The sequence below is a fragment of the Mobula birostris genome, chromosome 11 (assembly GCF_030028105.1).
Source record: "Mobula birostris isolate sMobBir1 chromosome 11, sMobBir1.hap1, whole genome shotgun sequence".
NCBI lineage: Eukaryota > Metazoa > Chordata > Chondrichthyes > Myliobatiformes > Myliobatidae > Mobula > Mobula birostris.
Genome location: NC_092380.1, coordinates 14,908,343 through 14,930,184, shown reverse-complemented (window position 1 = coordinate 14,930,184; position 21,842 = coordinate 14,908,343). Strand labels below are relative to the sequence as shown.

General features: G+C 41.8%; 1 protein-coding gene across 1 annotated transcript in view; it reads left to right on the top strand.

Moving 5' to 3' along the window:
- Window positions 1-21,842, top strand: part of LOC140204860 (ankyrin repeat and fibronectin type-III domain-containing protein 1-like) — a 122,761-nt gene that overhangs the window by 85,695 nt on the left and 15,224 nt on the right. Inside the window, exons 7-11 of the mRNA XM_072271735.1 lie at window positions 6,825-6,915; window positions 8,116-8,223; window positions 13,783-13,882; window positions 15,890-16,022; window positions 19,640-19,759. Of these exons, the coding sequence (XP_072127836.1) occupies window positions 6,825-6,915; window positions 8,116-8,223; window positions 13,783-13,882; window positions 15,890-16,022; window positions 19,640-19,759 (552 nt within the window). The remainder of the gene's footprint in view (window positions 1-6,824; window positions 6,916-8,115; window positions 8,224-13,782; window positions 13,883-15,889; window positions 16,023-19,639; window positions 19,760-21,842) is intronic.

Here is a 21,842-nt window from a genome sequence, read left to right as displayed (position 1 = left end):
GTCCAGTGTTGCCTGTCTCCAGTAGGGCCATTATATAATGTTTGAGAAAACCTTACAGAATAATTTTGATGATATCAGAAAGGATCTGGCATGTGTGGATTGGGACAGGTTTTTTCTGGCTAAAGTGTACTTGTAAGTGGGAGGCCTTCAAAAGGGAAATTTCGAGAGTACAAAATTTGTATGTTCCTGTCAGAATAAAAGGCAAGGTTAACAGGTTTAGGGACATTGGGTTTTGAGATATATTGACACCCTGGTTAAGAAGAAGAAAAAGATGCATACCAGGTATAGGCAGCAAGGAACAAATGAGTTACTTGAGTATAAGAAATGCAAGAGAACACTTAAGAAGAAAATCAGGAGGGCTCAAAGAAGGCATGAGGTTGTTCTAACAGACAAGGTGAAGGCGACTCTCTGGGCTTCTACAGATTTACAAAGGTATTGCCAGGATTTAACAACCTGAGTTATAGGGAAAGGTTGAAGTAGATTAAGATTTTATTCCCTAATGCTTATGGGTACGAGGAGGGATTTGATAGAGGTATAGAAAATTATGAGAGATGTAGACAGGATAAATGCAAGCAGGCTTTTTTCCACTGAGGTTAGGTGAGACTAGAACTAGAAGTCATGGGTTAAGGATGGAAGGTTAAATATTTAGGAGAAACATGAAGGGAACTTCTTCATTCAGAGAGTGGTGAGAGTGTGGAATGAGCTGCCAGTGGAAGTGGTAGATGCAGGTTTGATTTCAACATTTAAGAGAAATTTGGATAGGTACATGGATGAGAGGGGTGTGGAGTGCTATGGTCCTGGTGCAAAATGAGACTGGGAGGAATTTTTTTTTCTTCAAAATAAATTTTATTCATAAAAAATGTAGCCCCCCCTGGCCAGCCTCAGGGTCACTCGGCTCGCTGTCGTCTAGGGAAACGGCCCTCGGCCCCGCCAAACTGGGTAATTAGTTTGTGTGGATGCTGTGTGATGTACCCCACCCCGCCCAAATAACAGACAATACACCAGATACGATTAAATGATTTACAGTTTATAGATATTACTGGAACTATATAATTAATAGAGAATAAAATATAAAAGGAAAATAAAAGGCGCCACACTTATCAAAGTTCAATCTCTTCGTGCACAAACAGTTGGAGCTCAGGACCCTTCTTCTTCACCCTGCGACCTCTCGGACCACCTCGATCGGCCGCCTGGGACCAACAACGGTGGTCGACCAGACGCTCCACACAAGTCCGTCTCCGTCCCTTTAGCGGACTCACAGCACCTGGTCCATCCTCTGTCTCCCTCTCCCGCCTTCTGCCCCAAAACCCCACGCATACAGTTTCTTACGGATACACCAAAAACATAACAACTATCCCAATCAGTTCATAACACCTTCTTATCAGTAATGTGATTGAACAAACTGCTAGTGGGAGGGCTTTCTCAGCATTTAACATAACAAGGAAGCATTCCCAAGTATAACATAACAAAGAAGTCATTTTAATTAGCCTACACAGTAACATAAGAGACGAAACCCCCTTACAAAAATATGTACAAGAATAAACTATGTACTGACTTTTTATTCTTTACGTTCATAGTCAATACTCTCTGTACTGTTCTATTAAATTCCTACACATCAATAACCCATGTGACCACCTGGGATGCTGTAATAATTAAGGTGCTTCCTCACTCAACCAGCCTGCCCCTTTGCAGTAGCAGAAGAATCCTGTCCTATGGTCCTTCCCCACTGAGCTCTTGTGGTTGCACCAAGCTTCAGTGCGTCCCTTAGCACATACTCCTGCAACCTGAAATATGCCAGTCAGCAGCATTCTCGATATGCTGGCAGGCCAACAATTTTCAGGCAAACCAAGGGGCATCTTTCACCGAATCAGTGATGATAATATCAATTAATACCAGAGTTAGGTTGTTAAACACTCTCATCCTGAAGATGAATTATCAATTATCATTGCGACCCATTTCATTCCCATATGTCTTACCTTATACATTGACTGTTTATTGAGCTTGCTTAAAATATCAAGACATTTTAACTTAGTATGACATTGGGTTCAGGTCCTAGACATTGACTATTAACCTCACTTCTGGCAACCTCCTCTGAAGGGCACCACAGTAGTGAAGCAGTCAGTGCAACACTATTACAGCTTGGGCCATTCTGGAGTTCAGAATCAAATTCCAATGCCATTCTGTATGGAACCTCTATATGTCCTCCCCATGGAATGCATGGGTTTTCTCTGGGTCCTCTGGTTTTCTTCCACAGTCCAAAAATGTACAAGGTAGGTTAATTGGCCATTGTTAATTCACCTGTGATTAGGTTAGGGTTAATCAGGTTTGTCAGGGGTTGCTGGGGCAGCATGGTTTGAGGGGCTGGAAAGAACTCTGCACTGTATCATTAAATAATTAATTATCCACAAGCAGCACTTGATATTTGTCTGTGTGTGTGTGCCTTTGGGAACAGCACATAGATCAACACATCCTCTGTCATGTAGCTGCCGAGATGAATCACAACACAGGTCCTTGCATCTTTCTCCACGCCCTCTTCATAAACCCATAGTGCACAAAGAGGTGAGGTACTGTCTCTTCCCCACTACAGTCATCCTGTGGGCAGTGCATGGTGGGAGTGATGCTCCAGGCATGCAGGAAGGATCTGACAGGGAGGGTCCCTCTCACTGCCAGCTCTCAGGGTCTTGGTGTCTGTTGGTGAGGTCTGGCGAAGAAGCATTCTGCTGATGGCCTGGACAGTCTACTCAAGGAATCACCCCACTGTGTCCATCAAGTCCTTTTCCTACAGTGTCTGCAGGATGTTACACATTGATAACTGCCTGATGGACTTGTAGTCAAAGGTGTTGGTGCAGAAGAACTTTTCCCTGAAGGATAAGTAGTTTGGCGACGTTCAGCTGACTAGACAGTATAATAGTTCTGCATGGACTATAAGGGCCAAAGGGCCTGTTTCTGTGCTGTAGTGTTCTATGACTCCATGACTCTATAAACACATTTAACAAATTCCCAGTCTTTATACCATGGCAGTCCCGGTCAGCATGAGGAGACAAGGTGATAGTCAAACAAAACTAGGATGCAATCATTAGAGGAATTTGAATTTCCTATTTGAAATTACTGCAGGTTATAATTTTGCGGCCTTTTAACATTTCTAAACATCAAATACAACTAATCGAATGATAAGCATGAACTCAGTGGCTGAAGGGCCAGTTTCTATTCTGTATCTCTCTATGACTCTTGCATTGAGTGTCACTATGACTGTATAGGAGGCCACAGGTTGATAGGTCAGTGTAGAAGTGGGATGGGGAATCAGAATGGCAGGCAACAGGAAGCTCAGGGTTGCCCCTGTTGACTGAATGCAAATTCTCCATAAAGTGATCACTCATTCTGCATTTGGTTTCGCTGATGTAAATGAGACCACATTGTGAACACCAAAATCAGTACCCTAGATTGAGAAGCAACTGTGATGTTATCCATACATTTTACATGTGGCCACACATTTTAATTCCACATCCCATTCCCATTCTGATATGTCTATCCACGGCCTCCTCTACTGTAAAGATGAAGCCACACGCACGTTGGAGGAACAACACCTTATATTCCATCTGGGTAGCCTCCAACCTGATGGCATGAACATTGACTTCTCTAACTTCCGCTAATGCCCCACCTCCCCCTCGTACCCCATCCGTTATTTATTTATATACACACATTCTTTCTCTCTCTCCTTTTTCTCCCTCTGTCCCTCTGACTATACCCCTCGCCCATCCTTTGGGTTCCCCCCCCCCACCTTTTCCTTCTCAGTAGACAATAGGTGCAGGAGTAGGCCATTCGGCCCTTCGAGCCAGCACCGCCATTCACTATGATCATGGCTGATCATCCACAATCAGTATCCAGTTCCTGCCTTATCCCCATAACCTTTGATTCCACTATCTTTAAGAGCATTATCCATCTCTCCCTGGGCCTCCTGTTCCATGATCCTCTCATATCCCTTTTGCCAATCACCTGTCCAGCTCTTGGCTCCATCCCTCCCCCTCCTGTCTTCTCCTATCATTTTGGATCTCCCCTTCCCCCTCCCACTTTCAAATCTCTTACTAGCTCTTCTTTCATTTAGTCCTGACGAAGGGTCTCGGCCCAAAACGTCGACTGTACCTCTTCCTAGAGATGCTGCCTGGCCTGCTGCGTTCACCAGCAACTTTGATGTGATGTCATCCAATACTTCCTTAGATTAGGAAAGTGAAAGAGAATTACAGCTTCATCTGGAAAGACTGTTAGGGTCCCTGGATGGAGAGAAAAGGAAAGAAAAAGGTGAAAAGGCAAGTTGCATTTCCTATGGGTTGTAAGGAAAAGCCATAAGAAGAGGTTAGCTGGTGGGCACAGGGGAATGATCCTTGCAACATGCTGAAAGGTGAAGATGTATCTGGTGGAGGAATCTTTCTGAAGTAAGTACTCAAGCTCACTTGATTGGTCTGTAATGTCATCGAATACTTCTCTTTTAAAGCACATATATATATACTTGAACAAAGAGCAATCAGTGCCTCAAAGTAGTTGGAGGCAAAGCACCATCTGGAGCTCCAGATGGTGTCAAAGGAAGATAAAATCTTTATCAGAAAACAGAGGTAACCACCGACTGTTTCTGAATTTTTGGGATGGAGATATGTGAGCGAGCTGGAGAGAGTATAAATGATCTTCAGTGAAGAAGTGAATTGTCATTCAGGGTTCTTGCTCCTGCCTTTGGAGAGAGTGCCAGAGGGAAAAACAATCATGGAACTGTAAAATTAAGACCTCTTAGGAGAGGAGGAAATCAGAAAATAGTCATAAAAATACTTTATAGCAAATATTCTGTAATCACTATCTTGTTGCTTATTGCTTATTTCTTATTTCTTATTTCCTGTCAGAGTACTTGTAAAGGACGGGATAATTTGAGGCTGGTTTCACTTGGTTGGTAGGTGAGAGGTGGAGGTGTGGGAACTGAACCAACTGCAGCGTGAGGAAAGACCATGATTAGCAGAAGGGTAGTGGCAGCACCCTAGAGATGTGCCGTGGGGGGGTGGGGGAGTAGAGTCAGAAGCACTCTCCCCGTTCCTGAGCACTGAAAATAAATCAAGTGCTTTCTTTAAAAATAGTTCTTGTCTAATTTAAATATAATAATCACCTACTCTTTAACAGTAAGAGGTAACAGTTATATGCCAAGCAGTCTGATCATGTCATTTTGTCCAAATTTCAATTCTGGTTGCAATCACTAAAAATTTTTAATTCCTATCTCTGACAGGATCCTCTCCCACGTATCATCAGGGACACTCATCTCCCTTAGAGAGAAAAGAATATACTGGCATTGGAGAGAATCCAGATGAGGTTCATGAGAATGATCCCAGGGATGAAAGGGTTAAAGTACTCGTTGGAGTTTAGAAGAATGATGGGTTATCTCCTTGAACTATCAAATATTGAAAGGCCCAGATAGAGTGAAAATGGAGAGGATGTTTCCTGTAGTGGAGGAGTCTGGGACCAGAGGGCACAGCCACAGAATACAAGGATGTCCCTTTAGAACAGAGATGAGGAGGAATTTCTGTAGCTAGAAGGTGGTGAATCTGTGGAGTTCATTGTCAAGTCATTGAGTTGACAGGTTCTTGATTAGTGAGGGTGTCAAAGGTTACAGGAGAAGGCAAGAGAATAGGGTTAATAAATCAGCTGTGATGGAATGGTGCAGCAGATTTGATGGGCCTGATGGCCTAATTCTGCTCCTTATCGTCTTATGGTCTATTCTTATCAGCTTATGAACAGTAATGCAACTAGTGGAGCTGTTGCCTATCTGTCGTAGTACTCCCTAAACAGAGTTTAGATTTTCTCCCTATAGCCTTCTCTGGGTTTTTCCAAAGATATTCAGGTTGGTAGGTAATTGGCTACTGTGCATTGCCCCTAGCCTGTAGGTAAGTGGTAGAACTATGAGGAATTAATGGGAATGTAGGGAGAATGAAATGTGAATACTGTAAATGATGCTTGTTAGTTGGTGTGCACTCAGTGGGCCAAAGGGTTTATTACTCTGCTATCTAACTCTAGCTCACCACCTTTCTTTTAATTGGCATTTGGGGTCCCTGCTGCAATCAACATTTTTCACTTGTTGGGGTAAATTTTCTGGCTTTTAAGAAAGCTTAGAAATTAGAAGCATTGCCCTCTGCTCTGACCATAATCCAACTCTCCATCTGTCCCCAAATATTCCCTCTCCCAATTCTACTCCTGACAACTGCCTTTTCTCAGTAACTATTTCCCTTTCCTCATTATCAACATTGAAATACTGACCTGACATGGAACCCAGCAAAAACTGATGGAATAATACTTTATAGGTGTCAAGTAGAGTGATATCTGGGATGGAGTGTTTTCTCTGAGGCAAAAGTAAACAGTCTGGATTTTGTTCTCTTGAGTTCAGAAGAAAGAGATATGATCTCAGTGATAAATACATAACTGGTATTCAAGGCACTTAGAGTCAAAGAGGCACATACGGGGATGATATCTGTCCTTGTTGGGAGATCTAGAACCAGAGATTACAATCTCAAAATAAGAGGGACCCATTCAGAATGCGAATAAGAAGGAATGTCTTTATTCAGAATTGGAATTCTGTACCCAAGAGGTCTGTGGATTCTTAGTCACTGAGTATATTCAAGATAGTGATTGATAGATTTTTGGATGGGAAGAAATTCATGGGGTTAGCTCGGGAATGTGATGCTGTGGTAAAAAAAAATTGTGATCTAATTAAATGATGGAATCGATACCAGGGGCTGAATAGTCTGTTTCTGCTTGTTCTTGAACAACTTTTATAATAATATGTCTCTCACCATCAGGGTGTTCTGTACTACGTTCGTGTTTCAGCTTACAACATGAAAGGCTGGGGACCACCAAAGCTATCTTCGCCCCCCTGTGCCTCTCCTTCCAGTAAGTGATGAAGCTTATTGTTGCTTTACATCGAACTCACATTTACACTATATACCACCATGCTTGACCTATGCCTGATTAACAGTCAATGAAGTGTCTTTGTAGGAATCCAGTAATGGTATTGTAGGATGTGCTGCAACCAGTTTATATGAGGGCACTCCTATACACAAAGCTTTGATAATTGTTGAAAAACAAAAAACTGCAGAGGCCAGAAATTGGAAATAAAATCAGAGACTGAGACAGTACGCTGGTCAAGTCTGTAGAAAGAAGGGCAGACATAAAGTTTCAGATCAATGGCTTTTCATCAGAACTAGGAAACATACTTATTATTGATTAATATTCTTAATGTTAAATGGGGCAAATGTTAAGCAGGACACTAGTGATAATTCCCTGCTCTCCTTCAAGACAAGACCAGTCTTTTGCATTTGGCTGCGAAACAGACAGGATTACATTAGAAAAAGGCACATCTGCTCTTATCTGAAAAGCAGCTCCTTAGACAATGTAGGACTCCCCCAGTACTGTTGTGGATTGTCAAATGAGACAATATTGCTGAAGTCTCTACAGCGGGTCTTGAACCAAAAGCCCTCTGCATCAACACTGAAAGAACTCCTAACTAGGCCACAACATTGCATGTGATATTACTTTGAACTGCTTGATCATTAAGGTAACAGCCGCAGAAAGGCAGATCATTTGGTCTTACAAAGCCACCTAGCCATGCTAGATAGAACCAAGATCATAAGGAGAAATGGTAAAGGGATATATAATGTAATATAAAATTATTATTCTGCTTTTTAAAATTATATATCTTGCTTTCTCTTGCCTCATTTCCCAAAGATTCAAAAGCTTAAACCTATTTTCATTCAGATCATTTGATTAAAGTCATTTTTTACCAAACCACATCCAAGTTGTTTGGCATAACTTCGGAAGTTTGGCTGGGCACTTTCTGGTAAGACTATCCTTGTTCCCAGGTACAGTTTCCACACCATGTATATGTTGGATGATGTCATTCCTCGATGTCCTGGTAAACCCAAAATAACCTGGTGTTGTCAGTCCGACACCGGGATATCTGCTGGGAAGTGAATTATTTTCCCTCATCTTCTATTCCACCATTGCCCCTCCACTGTAGAAACTAAGAGGCTTTGTTACCTTGGTAATTTGTGAATACTAAGCAACAATGTCTGTCCTCTGATCCCTGTGTAGGTTGGAAAGAGTCCTCAGATATTAAGCTGAGGCACAAGGACCAAAGCCAAGCAGTGCTGCAGCTTCTGGAGAGAGTTAAGGGTCCTTGTCATCGGAGCTTTTTCGTGGGTGAGTTCAGTTAATGTCCTGAACTATTTCCATATTCACAGCCCAACCCATCAGTTTAGTGCACTGGTAACCAGGCTGGAGGTAGTAGCATGGATGTGACATTCGCACATAGTAAAAACCTTGAGATCTTTCAACAGTTTAATATTTGGGCAGTTTTCCATCCTGCAAATATATGCAGTAGTATATTTTACTGAGTAGCTATCACAAGCAGAGCCTGAGTTCCTCACCTCTAATCTGTACTAGTTAATTTGACCAGGCCAGAAACTGGAAAGCTACAACTGGTACCCAATGATTAAGTGAGGACTCCGAGTTGGTAAGAACTTCCCGAAACAGTGCACTAGCACCTGCACCCATCTGTGAAGAATGGCTCAGGATTTTGTTCATCCCCTAGCAGAAACATATAGGGACTCTCTGTTTAGAAGAATGATACCAAAACTGAAAGATTGTAGGCAATGCTTAATGTGGCAGTACCGTTAGAAAAAGAGAAGTCTGAGGATGACCTAGTAGAAGCCTTTAAAATTATGAAAGGGTTTGTGCGTGAATGTGGTGCAGATACTCTGTGTGTGGAAAGGTGTGTTAATTTGGATACGCATTGTAGGTCAATGTAAGCTTGTTCAAAGTGTACTGTTGCATGCTGGTGAAACAATCAAAGGGAAACAGGGATGTGGTAAATTAGAAGTATGGGAGAGTTACAGAGGATAGAAGCCCATAGAAGTGCCTGAGGCTTTGGGCGTCATTCTGTGGGGTTTATGTATCACTATTACAGTGAAGTAAAGGGAACTACAGAGGGAGAGAGGAGTTGGCTGAAGTTGTTTGGAAGGGGACACTTACAGCGATGATGGTAGAAGAGCAATGGCTAAAGTTTCTGAGAGCAATTCAGAAAGTGCAGGATTGATACATCCCAAAGAAGTATTCTAAATGGAGGATGAAGCAACCATGGCTGACAAGAAAAGTCGAAGGCAACATAAAAGCAAAAGGGAGGACATATAATAAGCAAAAGTTAGTGGGAAGTTAGAGGATTGAGAAGCTTTTAAAAACCAACAGAAGGAAACTAAAAGATCCATAAGGTGAGAAAAGATTAAATATGAAGATAAGCTAACCAGTAAGATATAAGTTTCTTTGGATATACAAAGAATAAAAGAAAGGTCAGAGTGGATATTAAACCACTAGAAAATGACTCTGGAGAGGTAATACTGGGAAACAGAAATAGTGGACGAACATGATAAGTATTTTGCATCAGCCTTCACTGTGGAAGACACCAACAGCATACCAGAAATTTGAGTGTGTCGGGGTAGAAGTAAGTATTGTTGCTTTTACCAGGAGAGGGTGCTTGGGAAGTTGAAAGGTCTGAAGGTAGATAAGTCACCTAGAGCAGATGGACTACACCCCTGCGTTCTGAAAGAGGTAGCTGAAGAGACTGTGGAGGTTTCAGTAGTGATCTTTCAAGAATCACTAGATTCTAAAATGGTTCTGGAGGACTGGAAAATTGCAAATGTCACTCTATTCTTTAAGGTGGGGGGCAAAAGACAGTAAATCATAGAGCAGTTAGCCTGACTTTAGTGGTTGGGAAAATGTTGGAGTCCATTATTGAGGTTGATGATTCGGGATAATTTGAGGCATATGATAAAATAGGCCAAAGTCAGCACAGTTTCCTTAAGAGGTAATTTTGTCTGACAAATCTTTTGGAATTCTTTGAGGAAATAGCAGCCAGGATAGACAAAGGAGAGTCAGTGGTTATTGTTTACTTGGGTCTTCAGAAGGCCTTTGACAAGGTGCTGCACGTGAGGCTGCCAAACAACATAAGAGCTCATGGTATTACAGGAAAGATACCAGACAGATAGAAAATTGACTGACTGGCAGAAAGCTAAGAGTGAGAAAAAGGGGGCCTTTTCTGGTTGGCTGCCAGTGACTAGTGGTGTGCCGCAGAGGTCAGTGTTGGGACCACTTCGTTTCACATTCTATGATTTGTATGACAGGATTGAAGGCTTTGTGGTCAAGTTTACGGACGTTACAAAGATAGGTAGGGGAGTAGATATTGTTAGGGAAGCAGAGAGTCTGCAGAAGAATTTGGACAGATTAGGAGAACAGACAAAGAAGTGTCAAATGCAATATAATGTAGGGAAGTGTGTGGAATCCAGGGAAAGCTGGCTAATTGGATACACAATTGGCTTGATAGAAAGCAGAGGGTGATGGTGGAAGGTTGCTTCTTGGACTTGAGGCTCGTGACTAGTAGTGTGTCTCAGGCGCTCAGGGACCTATTGTTGCTTGTTATCTATATCAACAATTTGGATAAGAACGTACAAGATTCAAGATTTAAGATTGTTTAATGTCATTTCCTGTACACAAGTGTAAATGAGAACAAAATAATTGTTACTCCAGATCTGATGCAGCACCAAAAAAAAACACAATTAGATAAAGAACACAATAATAAAAAACACAATAAATATAAATACATAAGATAGCTTATATACATAGGTTGATTGTATGTCCATAAAATGACACTAGGCACAGGAGTGTCTGTACATAAGGTGGCTGACAGGAAATGATGAAATAGTGGTGGTGGGGGGGTGTGGAGGGGTGGGTTAGTGGATGGAGGTGTTGATCAGCCTTACTTCTTGGGCAAAGTAACTGTTTTGAATCTGGTGATCCTGGCGCATATGCTTTGTAGTCTCCTCCCTGATGGGACCGGATAAACAATCCATGAGAAGGATGGGTAGGATTCACTCGGCAGAAGACAAGTAGTACTGTGTTTGACTACAGACTGCTGCAACATTACAGATTCTGGGTCTTGGACTATATTTTTTTGTATAACTATATCTTACTGATATATGTGCTTGCTACTTTATATGTTCTATATGTGACTTGTGCTGTGTATTACTGTCTTTTGCATGTTGGCCCTGGAGTAATGTTCTTTCGTTTGGCTGAATGACAATTAAACTTGAATTTGAAAGAGAAATTGAGTTAATCTTTTACCCCAAGGAAGACTAGGAAGGAGTCAAAGGAAGTTTGATAAGCTGCAAAGAGTCTTGGCAAAGGGTGATTACCTCTGATAAAGTAAAACCAGGGTGACAAATTGGAATAAGCTGTAAATGAGGTTATCTGTGTTTTTATTTTGTTTTCACTTTTGATATTGATATTGGAATTGGTTTATTATTGCCACATGTAGCAAGGTGCAGTGAAAAACTTGTCTTGTGTACTGTTCATACAGATCAAATCGTTACACTGTGAGTGAGCTAACAATAACAATGCAGAATAAAATGTAAAAGCTACCAAAAAAAGTGTAGTGCAGGTAAACAGTAAAGTGCAAGATCGTAACAAGGTAGATTATGAGGTCAAGGATCCATCGTATCGTACAAGAGGTCCATTCAAGAGTCTGATAACTTTTGGATAGAAGCTGTCTCTGAGCCTAGTGGCAGGTGCTTTCAGGCTTCTGTATCTTCTACCTGATGGGAGAGAAGGGATTAGGGAATGTCCAGGGTGGGTGGGGTTTTTGATGATGCTGGTTACTTTACTGAGGCAGCAGGAATCCATGGAGTCAGTAGAGGGAAAGCTGTCGTACTGAATTTCTTGTTGTCATGTACAGAGCAGTTCCAATACCAAGTAGTTATGCATCAGACAGAATGCTTTCTATGTTGCATCAATAAAAATTGGTAAGGGTTGATGGGAATATACCAAATATCTTTAACTACCTGTGGAAGCAGAGGCATTGGTGAGCTTTCTTGGCTATAACATCAATGTGGTTGGATCAGGGTAGGCTCTTGGTGATGACAGTTCCCTCTAAACTCCATGGGTGCGCAGCCGCACAGTAACTGAACTACTCCCACTCGCATAGCCTTTGTTGCTGCACAGCTAGTTTTTTTTTATATAATGTTGTATAGTTTTGAGATTATGTTAGTCATTTTGAAGTCTATGTTAATTGTAAAATACCTTGTGATTAGATTAGATTAGATTAGATTATGAGGACACTCAGTCCTCGTTTACTGTCATTTAGAAATGCATGCATTAAGAAGTGATACAACGTTCCTCCAGAATGATATCACAAGAAAAACACAGGACAAACCAAGACTAAAACTGACAAAACCACATAATTATAACATATAATTACAACAGTGCAAAGCAATATCATAACTTGATAAAGAGCAGACCATGGGCACAGTAAAAAAAAGTCTCAAAGTCCCGATAGCCTCATCATCTCACGCAGGTGGCAGAAGAGAGAAACTCTCCCTGCCATGAACCCCCAAGTGCCGCCAACCTGCCAGTGCAGCACCATTGGAAGCACCCGACCGCAGTGGACTCTGAGTCCGTCCGAAAACTTTGAGCCTCCGACCAGGCCCTCCGACACAGCCTTTCCGAGCACCATCCTCTGCCGAGCACTTCGACCCCACCCCGGCCGCCGAGCAACAAGCAAAGCTGAGAACTCGGGGCCTTCTCCTCCAGAGATTCTGGACCACACAGTAGCAGCAGCAGTGAAGCAGGCATTTCAGAATTTTCACCAGATGCTCCTCCATGCTCTCACGTACATCTCCATCAAATCAAGATTGTGCGTGACACCCTACTTGACAAGTAACAGACATCACCACCAGAGTGGCCGCTACAAGCTGCGTCGTGCCACCATCTTCTCCTCCCTGCATTCATTTAATTAATTATGCATTAATGAATACAATCTATAAATTTTCTAAGTAATAGACATACCATAACCTTTATTTTGAAACATTTTAGAACTTCAACATATTTACATTGTCAGTGTTTCAACTTACAACAGTTACGAATTGTAACGATAAACGCAGAATGGAAGTCAGTAGCTCATTTTTAATAAACCGCTGACCCGCTGAATGCCGAGATTGTAATATGCATATTATAAAAAAAAAGACATTTAAAGTGCTGTGCAGTTTTCAAGCCATGTTAAAAAAAAATCCTCCTCAAAGCAGTGATTGCTCTGCATACCTGTAAACAATATTACAGAGGATGTTGTTGGTGATATTCACAACTTGAAGCTCTTGGCCCTCTCAGACTCAAGACCATTAATATAAACCGCCCTCGTCTTGAAATCAATGGTCAGCTCTTTTTGTTGATACTGAAGGAAAGATTGTTGTCATGACATCATATTACTAATCTCTCTATCTTCTTCCTGTGTCTGATTCATCATTACTTGAGATGCTATGATAGTATCATCTACAAGCTTGTAGATGGAGCTAGAGTAGAATCTGGCCACACAGTAATGAGTATACATGAAGTAGAGTAGAGGGGTGAGGACACAATCTTGAAGAAGCAGTGTTTTGAAAATGGAGGATGCGCTGCTGCCTATCCTTAATGATTGAAGTTGAGGATCCAGTTGCAGAGGGACCCTTGACATTCTGATGAACAGACCACATTCAGTAACGATAGGCATCCTTGATATTCAACATATTCCTGATCCCTGGATTCAATAGCCCCTGTAGCTGCCAATCCTGTTCCTAACCATATGTTCAGACCCCATTCTGAGGGAGATTGGCTGTCATGACTATGTTGAATGAGTGCTGACAATAACTCCCAGCCAATTTTATTTATGTTTTCTTCCAGAAGCTTCCAAGGTTCACGTGCCTAGTAAGAGGCTCTTGGTCTCTCGAAGTCTCAAGTACCTTTTCCAAAATACAAGCAAATTTGTCAAGACCTTACAGAGGTGAGTATGGTCGCTACTTACCTCTGGAGCCAGGTTGATGCAAGATGAATGTTCAGACTTAGGAAATGAAGCTCAGAACTGCATGGGTCAGAAAGCTGGAGCGAGGGCTGAGGGAGATACTTAACAGCTTGAGGGCTCAGGCAAACAGATAGAGGGAGAAGGGACACTGAATCACCATCTGCAGTCAACTCTTAAAGAAATACAAAGCATCTGTTTCAGTTGATTCCCTGGGGTCTGCCATCAGTAAGAACTGCATTGAGGTTGACGTAAGCTAATTTTCCTGAAAAATTCTCTCAATTAAAAAATTAAATGAAGGATGTTTCTCCTGTTGCTGTGAAACGAATTTAAAAAAGAACCCAGGGGATGTAATTTTAACTCAAACTGTCAGGATATAATCCTGGGTTTATACTTCTCAATGCAGAGGAACATGGAGTAGGACATAAAACCAGTGTTCCTCTAAATTCCATGTGATAGCTGCCTGGTGCTTCAAGTTAACGTGACCTATGTGAGTTCAACCAGTGAATGTATTTAAGGCCTGAATTTACTCAAGGGGTTTCTGGTCACTGACCAAAGTAAGGATTAGACCAAGAAAGATTGGAACAGCAGAGGCCCAGAGGCAACCTGTAGTTTCTTCTGTTTGAAAGACATGCTGTCTCTGAAACACCTTCTATTACTACAGCATTGCATTAATTGGATGATGTTATTTACCTTTAACAATTGCATGTTGTGTTCAGCTTGTTACCCATGGCAAGTCAGGTGCCTGCAGTAGAAAGCTTATTATTTCTGCTGAAACCAGAACAACTGTAAAATTGTTCTTTTTTTTTTGTAACAGAGCACTGATCCCCCACACATGGTAAATTCCAGGTACCCCTGAAATTGTAGCTGAAACATCCTAGCCTGGTATCTGAGTTAATGTTGGATCATTTCATGGGGTGAAGGTAGATACACTGGACCTCACAGTGTGATCAGTCAATGTGTTGGAATAAATTCGTCCAGACAAGCTAGAAGCAGACCCACATTTCAATTGGTCCATAAATGTGGACACCTTTACTGGGCTCCCTGATGACTCATGACTCACTACCGAAGAGCCAATCTCATTCACACCAGCCCTGAACTGGAGTCCAGGATTTGGTGGGAGGTGGTTGGTGTGTGGAATTTACAAGCCAGAACTATTTGAGAAGAACAAAGGTTATCTCTGTTGTGGGATGGCAGAGGTCAAATCTAAAGAGGTGATTGTGAGAGAAGGATTAGGTAGAAAATTGAGATATGGGCTGGAGAGGAATGGGGTGAGGAGGGAAATGAACAAGAAGGAATGAGCAGTCTGGACAATGATTCAGAGGAAGGAGTGAACTAACACAGCAAGGTGTAAGTGGCTGATGTGGTTAGCAAGCAATAGGGGTCAGGTACTTTTGAGAGGATGCGGTGGTCAACAAGGAGAAAGATGACAATTATATGAAAGTGGAGATTGGGGAGAAGGGGTGTTTGGATTGGGAATATTGGGTAGGGTGGCTGATTGACAAATGGATTGATCGAGGAAGTCACTGTGGGAGCGACTTGTACATAGTCAATGGGTGGACCATATGATAAGTAAAGAGGTGGCAATCAAGAAGTAGGTAAAAGTAGACACCAAGATTCAGGTTTCAAGCTCCGCATCAGGAACAGGCCAAATTGCCTGATTGGAAGTCTTAATTTTGAACCTTTCTCCATAGATGCTGCCTGACGTGATGAGTAATTCCCTGTTTTTATTCCGTAATTTCAGTAAAGATAGTATATATTTGGTCTTCATAGCTCCTACTCCAATCCCAAACCCACAAGCATCTGCCTTGTTGGTCCTTGGGCCCAATTTCACTACCTGTGAAACTGACATGGAATCAGTAAATGAGGTCAGCTAGAGGACAGGCTTATTCTCAAATCCAGTGTCAAGTACTGGATGGTTCTCCTTTTTGATTGCCCAGTTGTGTATCTGATCTGACTGAGAAACAGTTTTAACTCATTTTTATTTTTCAGGGGGGTGTACTTAGCTGCCATTTTCTTCTACAAAGAGAATGTTCTGGTGACAAGTGAAGACCAGCTTCCAATTGTTGAGATTGACAGCTGCTGTTCAGGCTCCGACATGCAAGAATTCCTCTGGTTCTCCAAGGTACAACAGTGCTTTCTCACTTCTCAGGAACATAAGGTGGGACGATTTCTCTGTGGCAGTGTATCAGGGCATAGAGGCCTTTCACCACTCACACACTAAATGCATTTATTAAATCTTTTGTTAGACTTAGAGTACCACATCAGCTTAGCATCTACTCTTTATTTTCAACTACAAAATAATCCATCAACATTATGATGGATAATAATATAAAATTATTATAATAATAATTATTAATAATGATAATAAAGTACATAATTTAAGTGAATTAGTAAATAACTAGATGGTAAATTAATTATTAATTAGAAATTATATTAAATCTGTGCACTGATTTATAACCTAGACATCAATAATTCTGCCAGTTTTAGAAATAAATTAGTGCTCACAATAAATAAACATTGTTTAAAGAATAAATGGTTTATCAAGATTTAAGAGCATGAGAGGTTGTGGAGACTGTATGGATCTCTGTGCTATAGGAAATGACTCTCCCTGGAGTTAGTTACTTCAGGAAGTGTTTGAAGGAGGCAACCTGACATATACAAGGAGTTAAGAACCTCAGGATAGTTCAGTGACATATGTAAAGAGATACAGCAATGGAAACATCAACCTCCCATCCAGGATTCAGGACATCTCATCTTCAAAGAACAATACTCAAAAGGGACGGCATCCATCATTATCGACCCCCATCACCCAGGTCATGACTTGTTTTCATTGCCACCATCAGGAAGGAGGTACAGAAACCTGAAAGCACACACTCAATGATTCAGGAAGAGCTTCTTCCCCTCTGCCATCTGATTTTTGAATGGACATTGGACCCATGAACACTACCTCACTACTTTTTTATTTTTGCACCACTTATTTAATTTAACTATTTAATATTTATATACTTACTGTAATTCACAATTTTTGTCTATTATTATTTATTGCATTGTACGGCTGCTGCAGCAAAGACAATAAATTTCACAACATATGCCACTGATATTAAACCTGATTCTGATTCTCCCAGGTCCTATCCCTCACATACACACTAGGGGCAATTAGAGTGGCTAATTAATCTTCTAACTGGTACGTCTTTGGGTTGTGGCAGGAAACATGAGCACCCAGATGAAATCCACATGGTAACAGAACATGCAAGTTCCACACAGCAAGCACAGTTGATCAGGGTTAAGCCCGAGGCACTGTGAAGCAGTTGCCCTTCCAGCTGCACCACTGAGCCACCCCAACCAAGAAAATGCTGGATGTGGGAAATTAAGTATGGTTATCAGTGAGCAGGGAATAGGAAACTGTGCAGGAGATAAGAAAAGAGGTTCCATAGATAGTGGAGTATCAGGTGGAAATAATTTTTATGTTCATGCACTGAAATCCCAGACTTACAGAAATGCTGGCAGCTCCCATAACATCAGTTCCAAAGAGGTCAACATAACCACAGCAGTGTATTTACTGGATTGGCAGATCTAGACTGTTAATCCAGCCACGTGAGTTTGAATCCCTCAAAGTTTCTAGAGAATTAATCCAGAATAAGAAGTTGGTCTCAGTATTGGTGACCACAAAACTTTTGGATTATCACAAAATCCGATTTTGTTTGCTTATGTCCTATTTGGAAGGAAATCTGCATTGCTTTTCCAGGTCAGAGATGTACCTGTTTCTGAATCATTTTTTTAGTTCAGGAATAACTAGGATTAGACAGTGTTGAACTACCTTCAAAGTTTGTAGGAAGCTTAAGATAAGAGAGTCATTCGTAGAAGGACTCTGAACCCTCCCTTCAGTTCAGGAGTGATTGGGGGGCAGACAACAAATGCCAGCCTTGGCAATGATCGACATCCCATGATGAATAAAACAAGTAAAGGCATGGGTAGAAGTGTCAACAGTCAATGAATGAGGCAGATGCAGCTCATGATACGGATGGTGAGAGGAAATGCGAACTACTGGCTAATTGATATGAGTTCAGTAGGTGGTTAACACTCTTCAAATTAGTTAAGTGATACTACTGGGTGTGGTGTATTCAAATTTCCAGAAGGCCTTGGTTGTGAAGCCACACAAGATAATATAGAGCAAAATTAGATCATACAGGAATATGGGTAATTTACTAGAATGGGTTGAGTATTAGTTAACAGACAAAAATAAAGAACAGGAGTAAATCATTCAATTTTCAAGTTGAAGGTTGTGATGAATGGATTGGTGCAGGGACCTAAACTGTTTTCAATCTCTATTAATGTTTAGGGTGGGATGAGAAGACCAATAATAATATATCCAGCAAGTCAGGCAGTATCTATGGAGGGCCAATATTTTGGGCCAAGACCCTTCATCAGGTCTCAGACTGAAACTTCACTGTTTATTCTCTTCCATAGGTGATGCCTGACCTGCTGAGTTCCTGCAGCATTTTGTGTGTGTGTTGCTCAGGATTTCCAGTTTCTCTTGATATATCCAGATTGGCTGATGACACCACTACCAGGATGCCAGTTTGTGTGTGTGAGGAGCAAACAGAGCACATTCAGTGGGGGCGGGGGGGGGGGAGCGCGGTTGGTGATATAGCCAGTCTAAGGGTACGGGCAGGGACCAGGCAGATGGAACACATAATGTAGAAAAATGTGAGTCCTTAGTGGAAGAAGTAAAATAAGTAAAGGATATTTAAATGGTGAGAGTTTGAAAAGTGTTGCTGTTCAGAGAGACCCTGTGTCCTTACCCAAAACATTCTGACAGATTTGTTAATTGCTTGCCAATATAGCAAGCAATTATAAAGGCAAAGAATAAATTGGCCTTTATGGAAAGGATTTGAGTACAAAGATAGAGCCTCTTCCTTCAATTATAAGGGGCCTGGTGAAATGGCATTTTCCTTTACTGGCTGAGGTATTGAATATAAAAGCAGGGAAGAATTGCTGGAACTGTGTAAACTGTGCAGCTAGAGTGTCTGTACAGTTCTGGTGACCACACTACAAATAATATGTGGTAGCACTTGAGAGGATACAAGGCAGAATTCTTGTCTGGAGGAGATACTGGTAATACTGTGTTGTTTTCTTTGCAACCAAGGTGATGTGTGAGTAAAATGAGAGGCTCTGGTAGGGTGAAACAGAATGGATCTTCTCTCTCAGGAGAGAGGTCAACAACCAAGGGTAATTGGTAGAAAGATCAGAAAGAATTCAAGCAAAATAAATTCTGCTCAGCTAATGGTAGAGGCTGAAACCTGCACCACATTTAAACAGAACCTAGATGAGCACTGGCAGAATCATGAGCTGCAGGGCTTCTTGGCAGGGAACTGGGCCATCTATTTTACTTTAACATTGACACAATGGGCAGAAATGCTTCCTTTCTGTCCTACATGCCTCCATGATTCAATTGGTCACTAAGAATGTGTGAACTCTCTTTCCCACTTCAGAGGGCTGGAACCTGAGGTGAGAGACTGGGGTTATGCAAAGGCCGGGGCCAATGGTGAGAGAATGGAGTTGTACAAGGGTTGGGCCCAGTGTGAGAGAGTGGAGTTGTACAAGGTCTGGGGCTGATGGTGAGAGATTTGAGTCATGCAAGCCTGAGTGAGAGAGTGGAGTTGTGCAAGGGCTCCAGCCTGTGGCTTGCCCTTCCCCGTGTTTAATTGATGGGATTGTGTTTTTTTGCTCTCTCTCCAGATCTCATGTATGTGGAAGGACATCCAGTGGCTGCAGCAGGGAATGAATTCCACACTCTCTTCCTCCTCCTCAGTGCTGCAGACCAGGCAGAAGATGTTAGTAGCAGTGTCCCAGCTCCAGGTATGAATCTCTTCCACTCAGCTGAAAGCAACATCTCCCCAGTATCATGATCTCATCAGAGGGGCAAGCTTTGGGCTTTAATTTTTCTGTCCATTTGTACATCTGAAGGCAAATTTAATTCTTATGTGGTTTTCTGGGTACTCATGTAATTTACAACATAGCATAGCAAGAATGGACATTCAGAAATCCGCAAGACAATCAAATATGGTTCAAACTTTGACAAATTATTATGCTTCCTTGCAAAGTAGGTGACCAGTCAGCCCATCAAGTCTAAGCAGTTCACAGAATCATTACATTCCCCCAATTTTTCCACTTTATTCTCCCCACATTCCCACCCTACCTGTTGTCAGGGCAATTTACTGTGGCCAAAGAAACTACCAACCCATAGATCTTGGGATGTGGGAGAGAACTGGAAAGCCCAAAGGAAACCCATGTGGTCAAAGAAAGAATGTGCAAACTCCACATGTTTCATGTTTTGTGAAGAAATAGTCAATGAGATAAATGAAGGGAAATGAATAAATAAAACCCGTATATTAATAGCAACAAGTACAAGAACGGGGAGGTCATGTTGAACCTTTATGAAACACTGGTTCAGGCACACCTGGAGTATTGTGCGCTTTCCTGGATGCAAGGCCCTAGGGAAAGTGTAGAGGCTTTGGAAAGGGTGCAGAAGAAACTTACTGGAATGTTTCCAGGACTGAAATGTTATTTCATTTCGCTGTAAAAATATGTATGGTTGAATGACAATGACAAGCTGAACTTGAACCTGAACTGACAGACCTCAGTAATATGGATGCACTGGAGGAATTGTGTTGTTCTCCACGGAAAAGGAGAGTTTGCAAGGAAATCTGATAGAGTATTTAAAATCATGAAGAGTAGATAGAGAGAAACTGTTTCCATTGGTGTAAATTCATAGAATGAGGTTACTGGCAAAAGAAATACAAACATTGTCAGCATTTAAGCGATAGCTGGCTGTTGTGTTGCAGCATCCGCGCCAGACTTTGTGGTGTGCGGTGCCGGGTTCAAGTTTGGCCAGTTCCTTGTATGCTTTCCATCCATGCTGGGCTAAGCATCAAGCTAGCAACTCGACCTTGTAAAAATAGACAAAGGCTAAAGAAACGGCAAGGTTGCCGCCCGATGCACCACAAGGCACAGAGAGGATCAACAACTACAATTTAAGTAATGAATACTTGGGGCTTGGAATACCGTGCCAGGGGAGAGTGGCAGTTCAGTTGGAGGAGCTGCAAAAGTACATGAAAGGAAAGAAAGCTAGAAAGAGAAGGTGCAGGGCTTAGTTGGAGCTGGTACAGATCAATGGGCCAAATAGCCTCTTCTTGAGTGTGACGTTTCTATAATTCTGTGAAGCACAAGTAAATTACAGTTTTCACCTCAGGAATGGTTAACATCTTGGATATTGGGAAGTGTTGCATTTCCTAGATAGCATGTGATATTGGTATGAGAAGGCAGGGAATGTTGGTAGTTTACCATATTTTACAGAGGGAGCAGCACCTTTGAAGTGGTGAAAGGGGAGCAGAGGGCATATTAGCTGAGGGTGAAACTAACAATATGGAAGCTGATGGAAAGGAAGTTCTGGTCATGGATGTTGAAGGAAAGGGCGAGGTTTCTGTGAGATGAAACAGACATAGATGAGGACCCTACCAATTGTGATGGAGAGGAATCAATAGTTGTGCTTCCTATGTGATTGCATTTTGAGAAACAAAGTGCAGGTTGGGTGCTTTGCCATCTTAATTCTCCATCCCACTCCCACTCAACTTTTCTGTCAGTGACCTCCTGCTGTGTAACAAGACCCAGCATAAGCTTGACACATAACACCACACCTTCCATCTCAGCTGTCTTTGGATCAAAATTGAATTCTCCAGCTTTAGATAATTGCCTTTTTCTTTCTGTCTGCATCAGAACTAGACATTTTTGCCAGTTATCTTACTGTGATTTGGCTCAGTTTTCCTTTCTCTAATAATATAGTCTGGCCTGTCTGCCATATCCCACAGCCCCACAACTAACAGGACATAACACCATGAAAGAAATATTATCTGCCTTGAAATGCACATTAACCAGTTGGTCT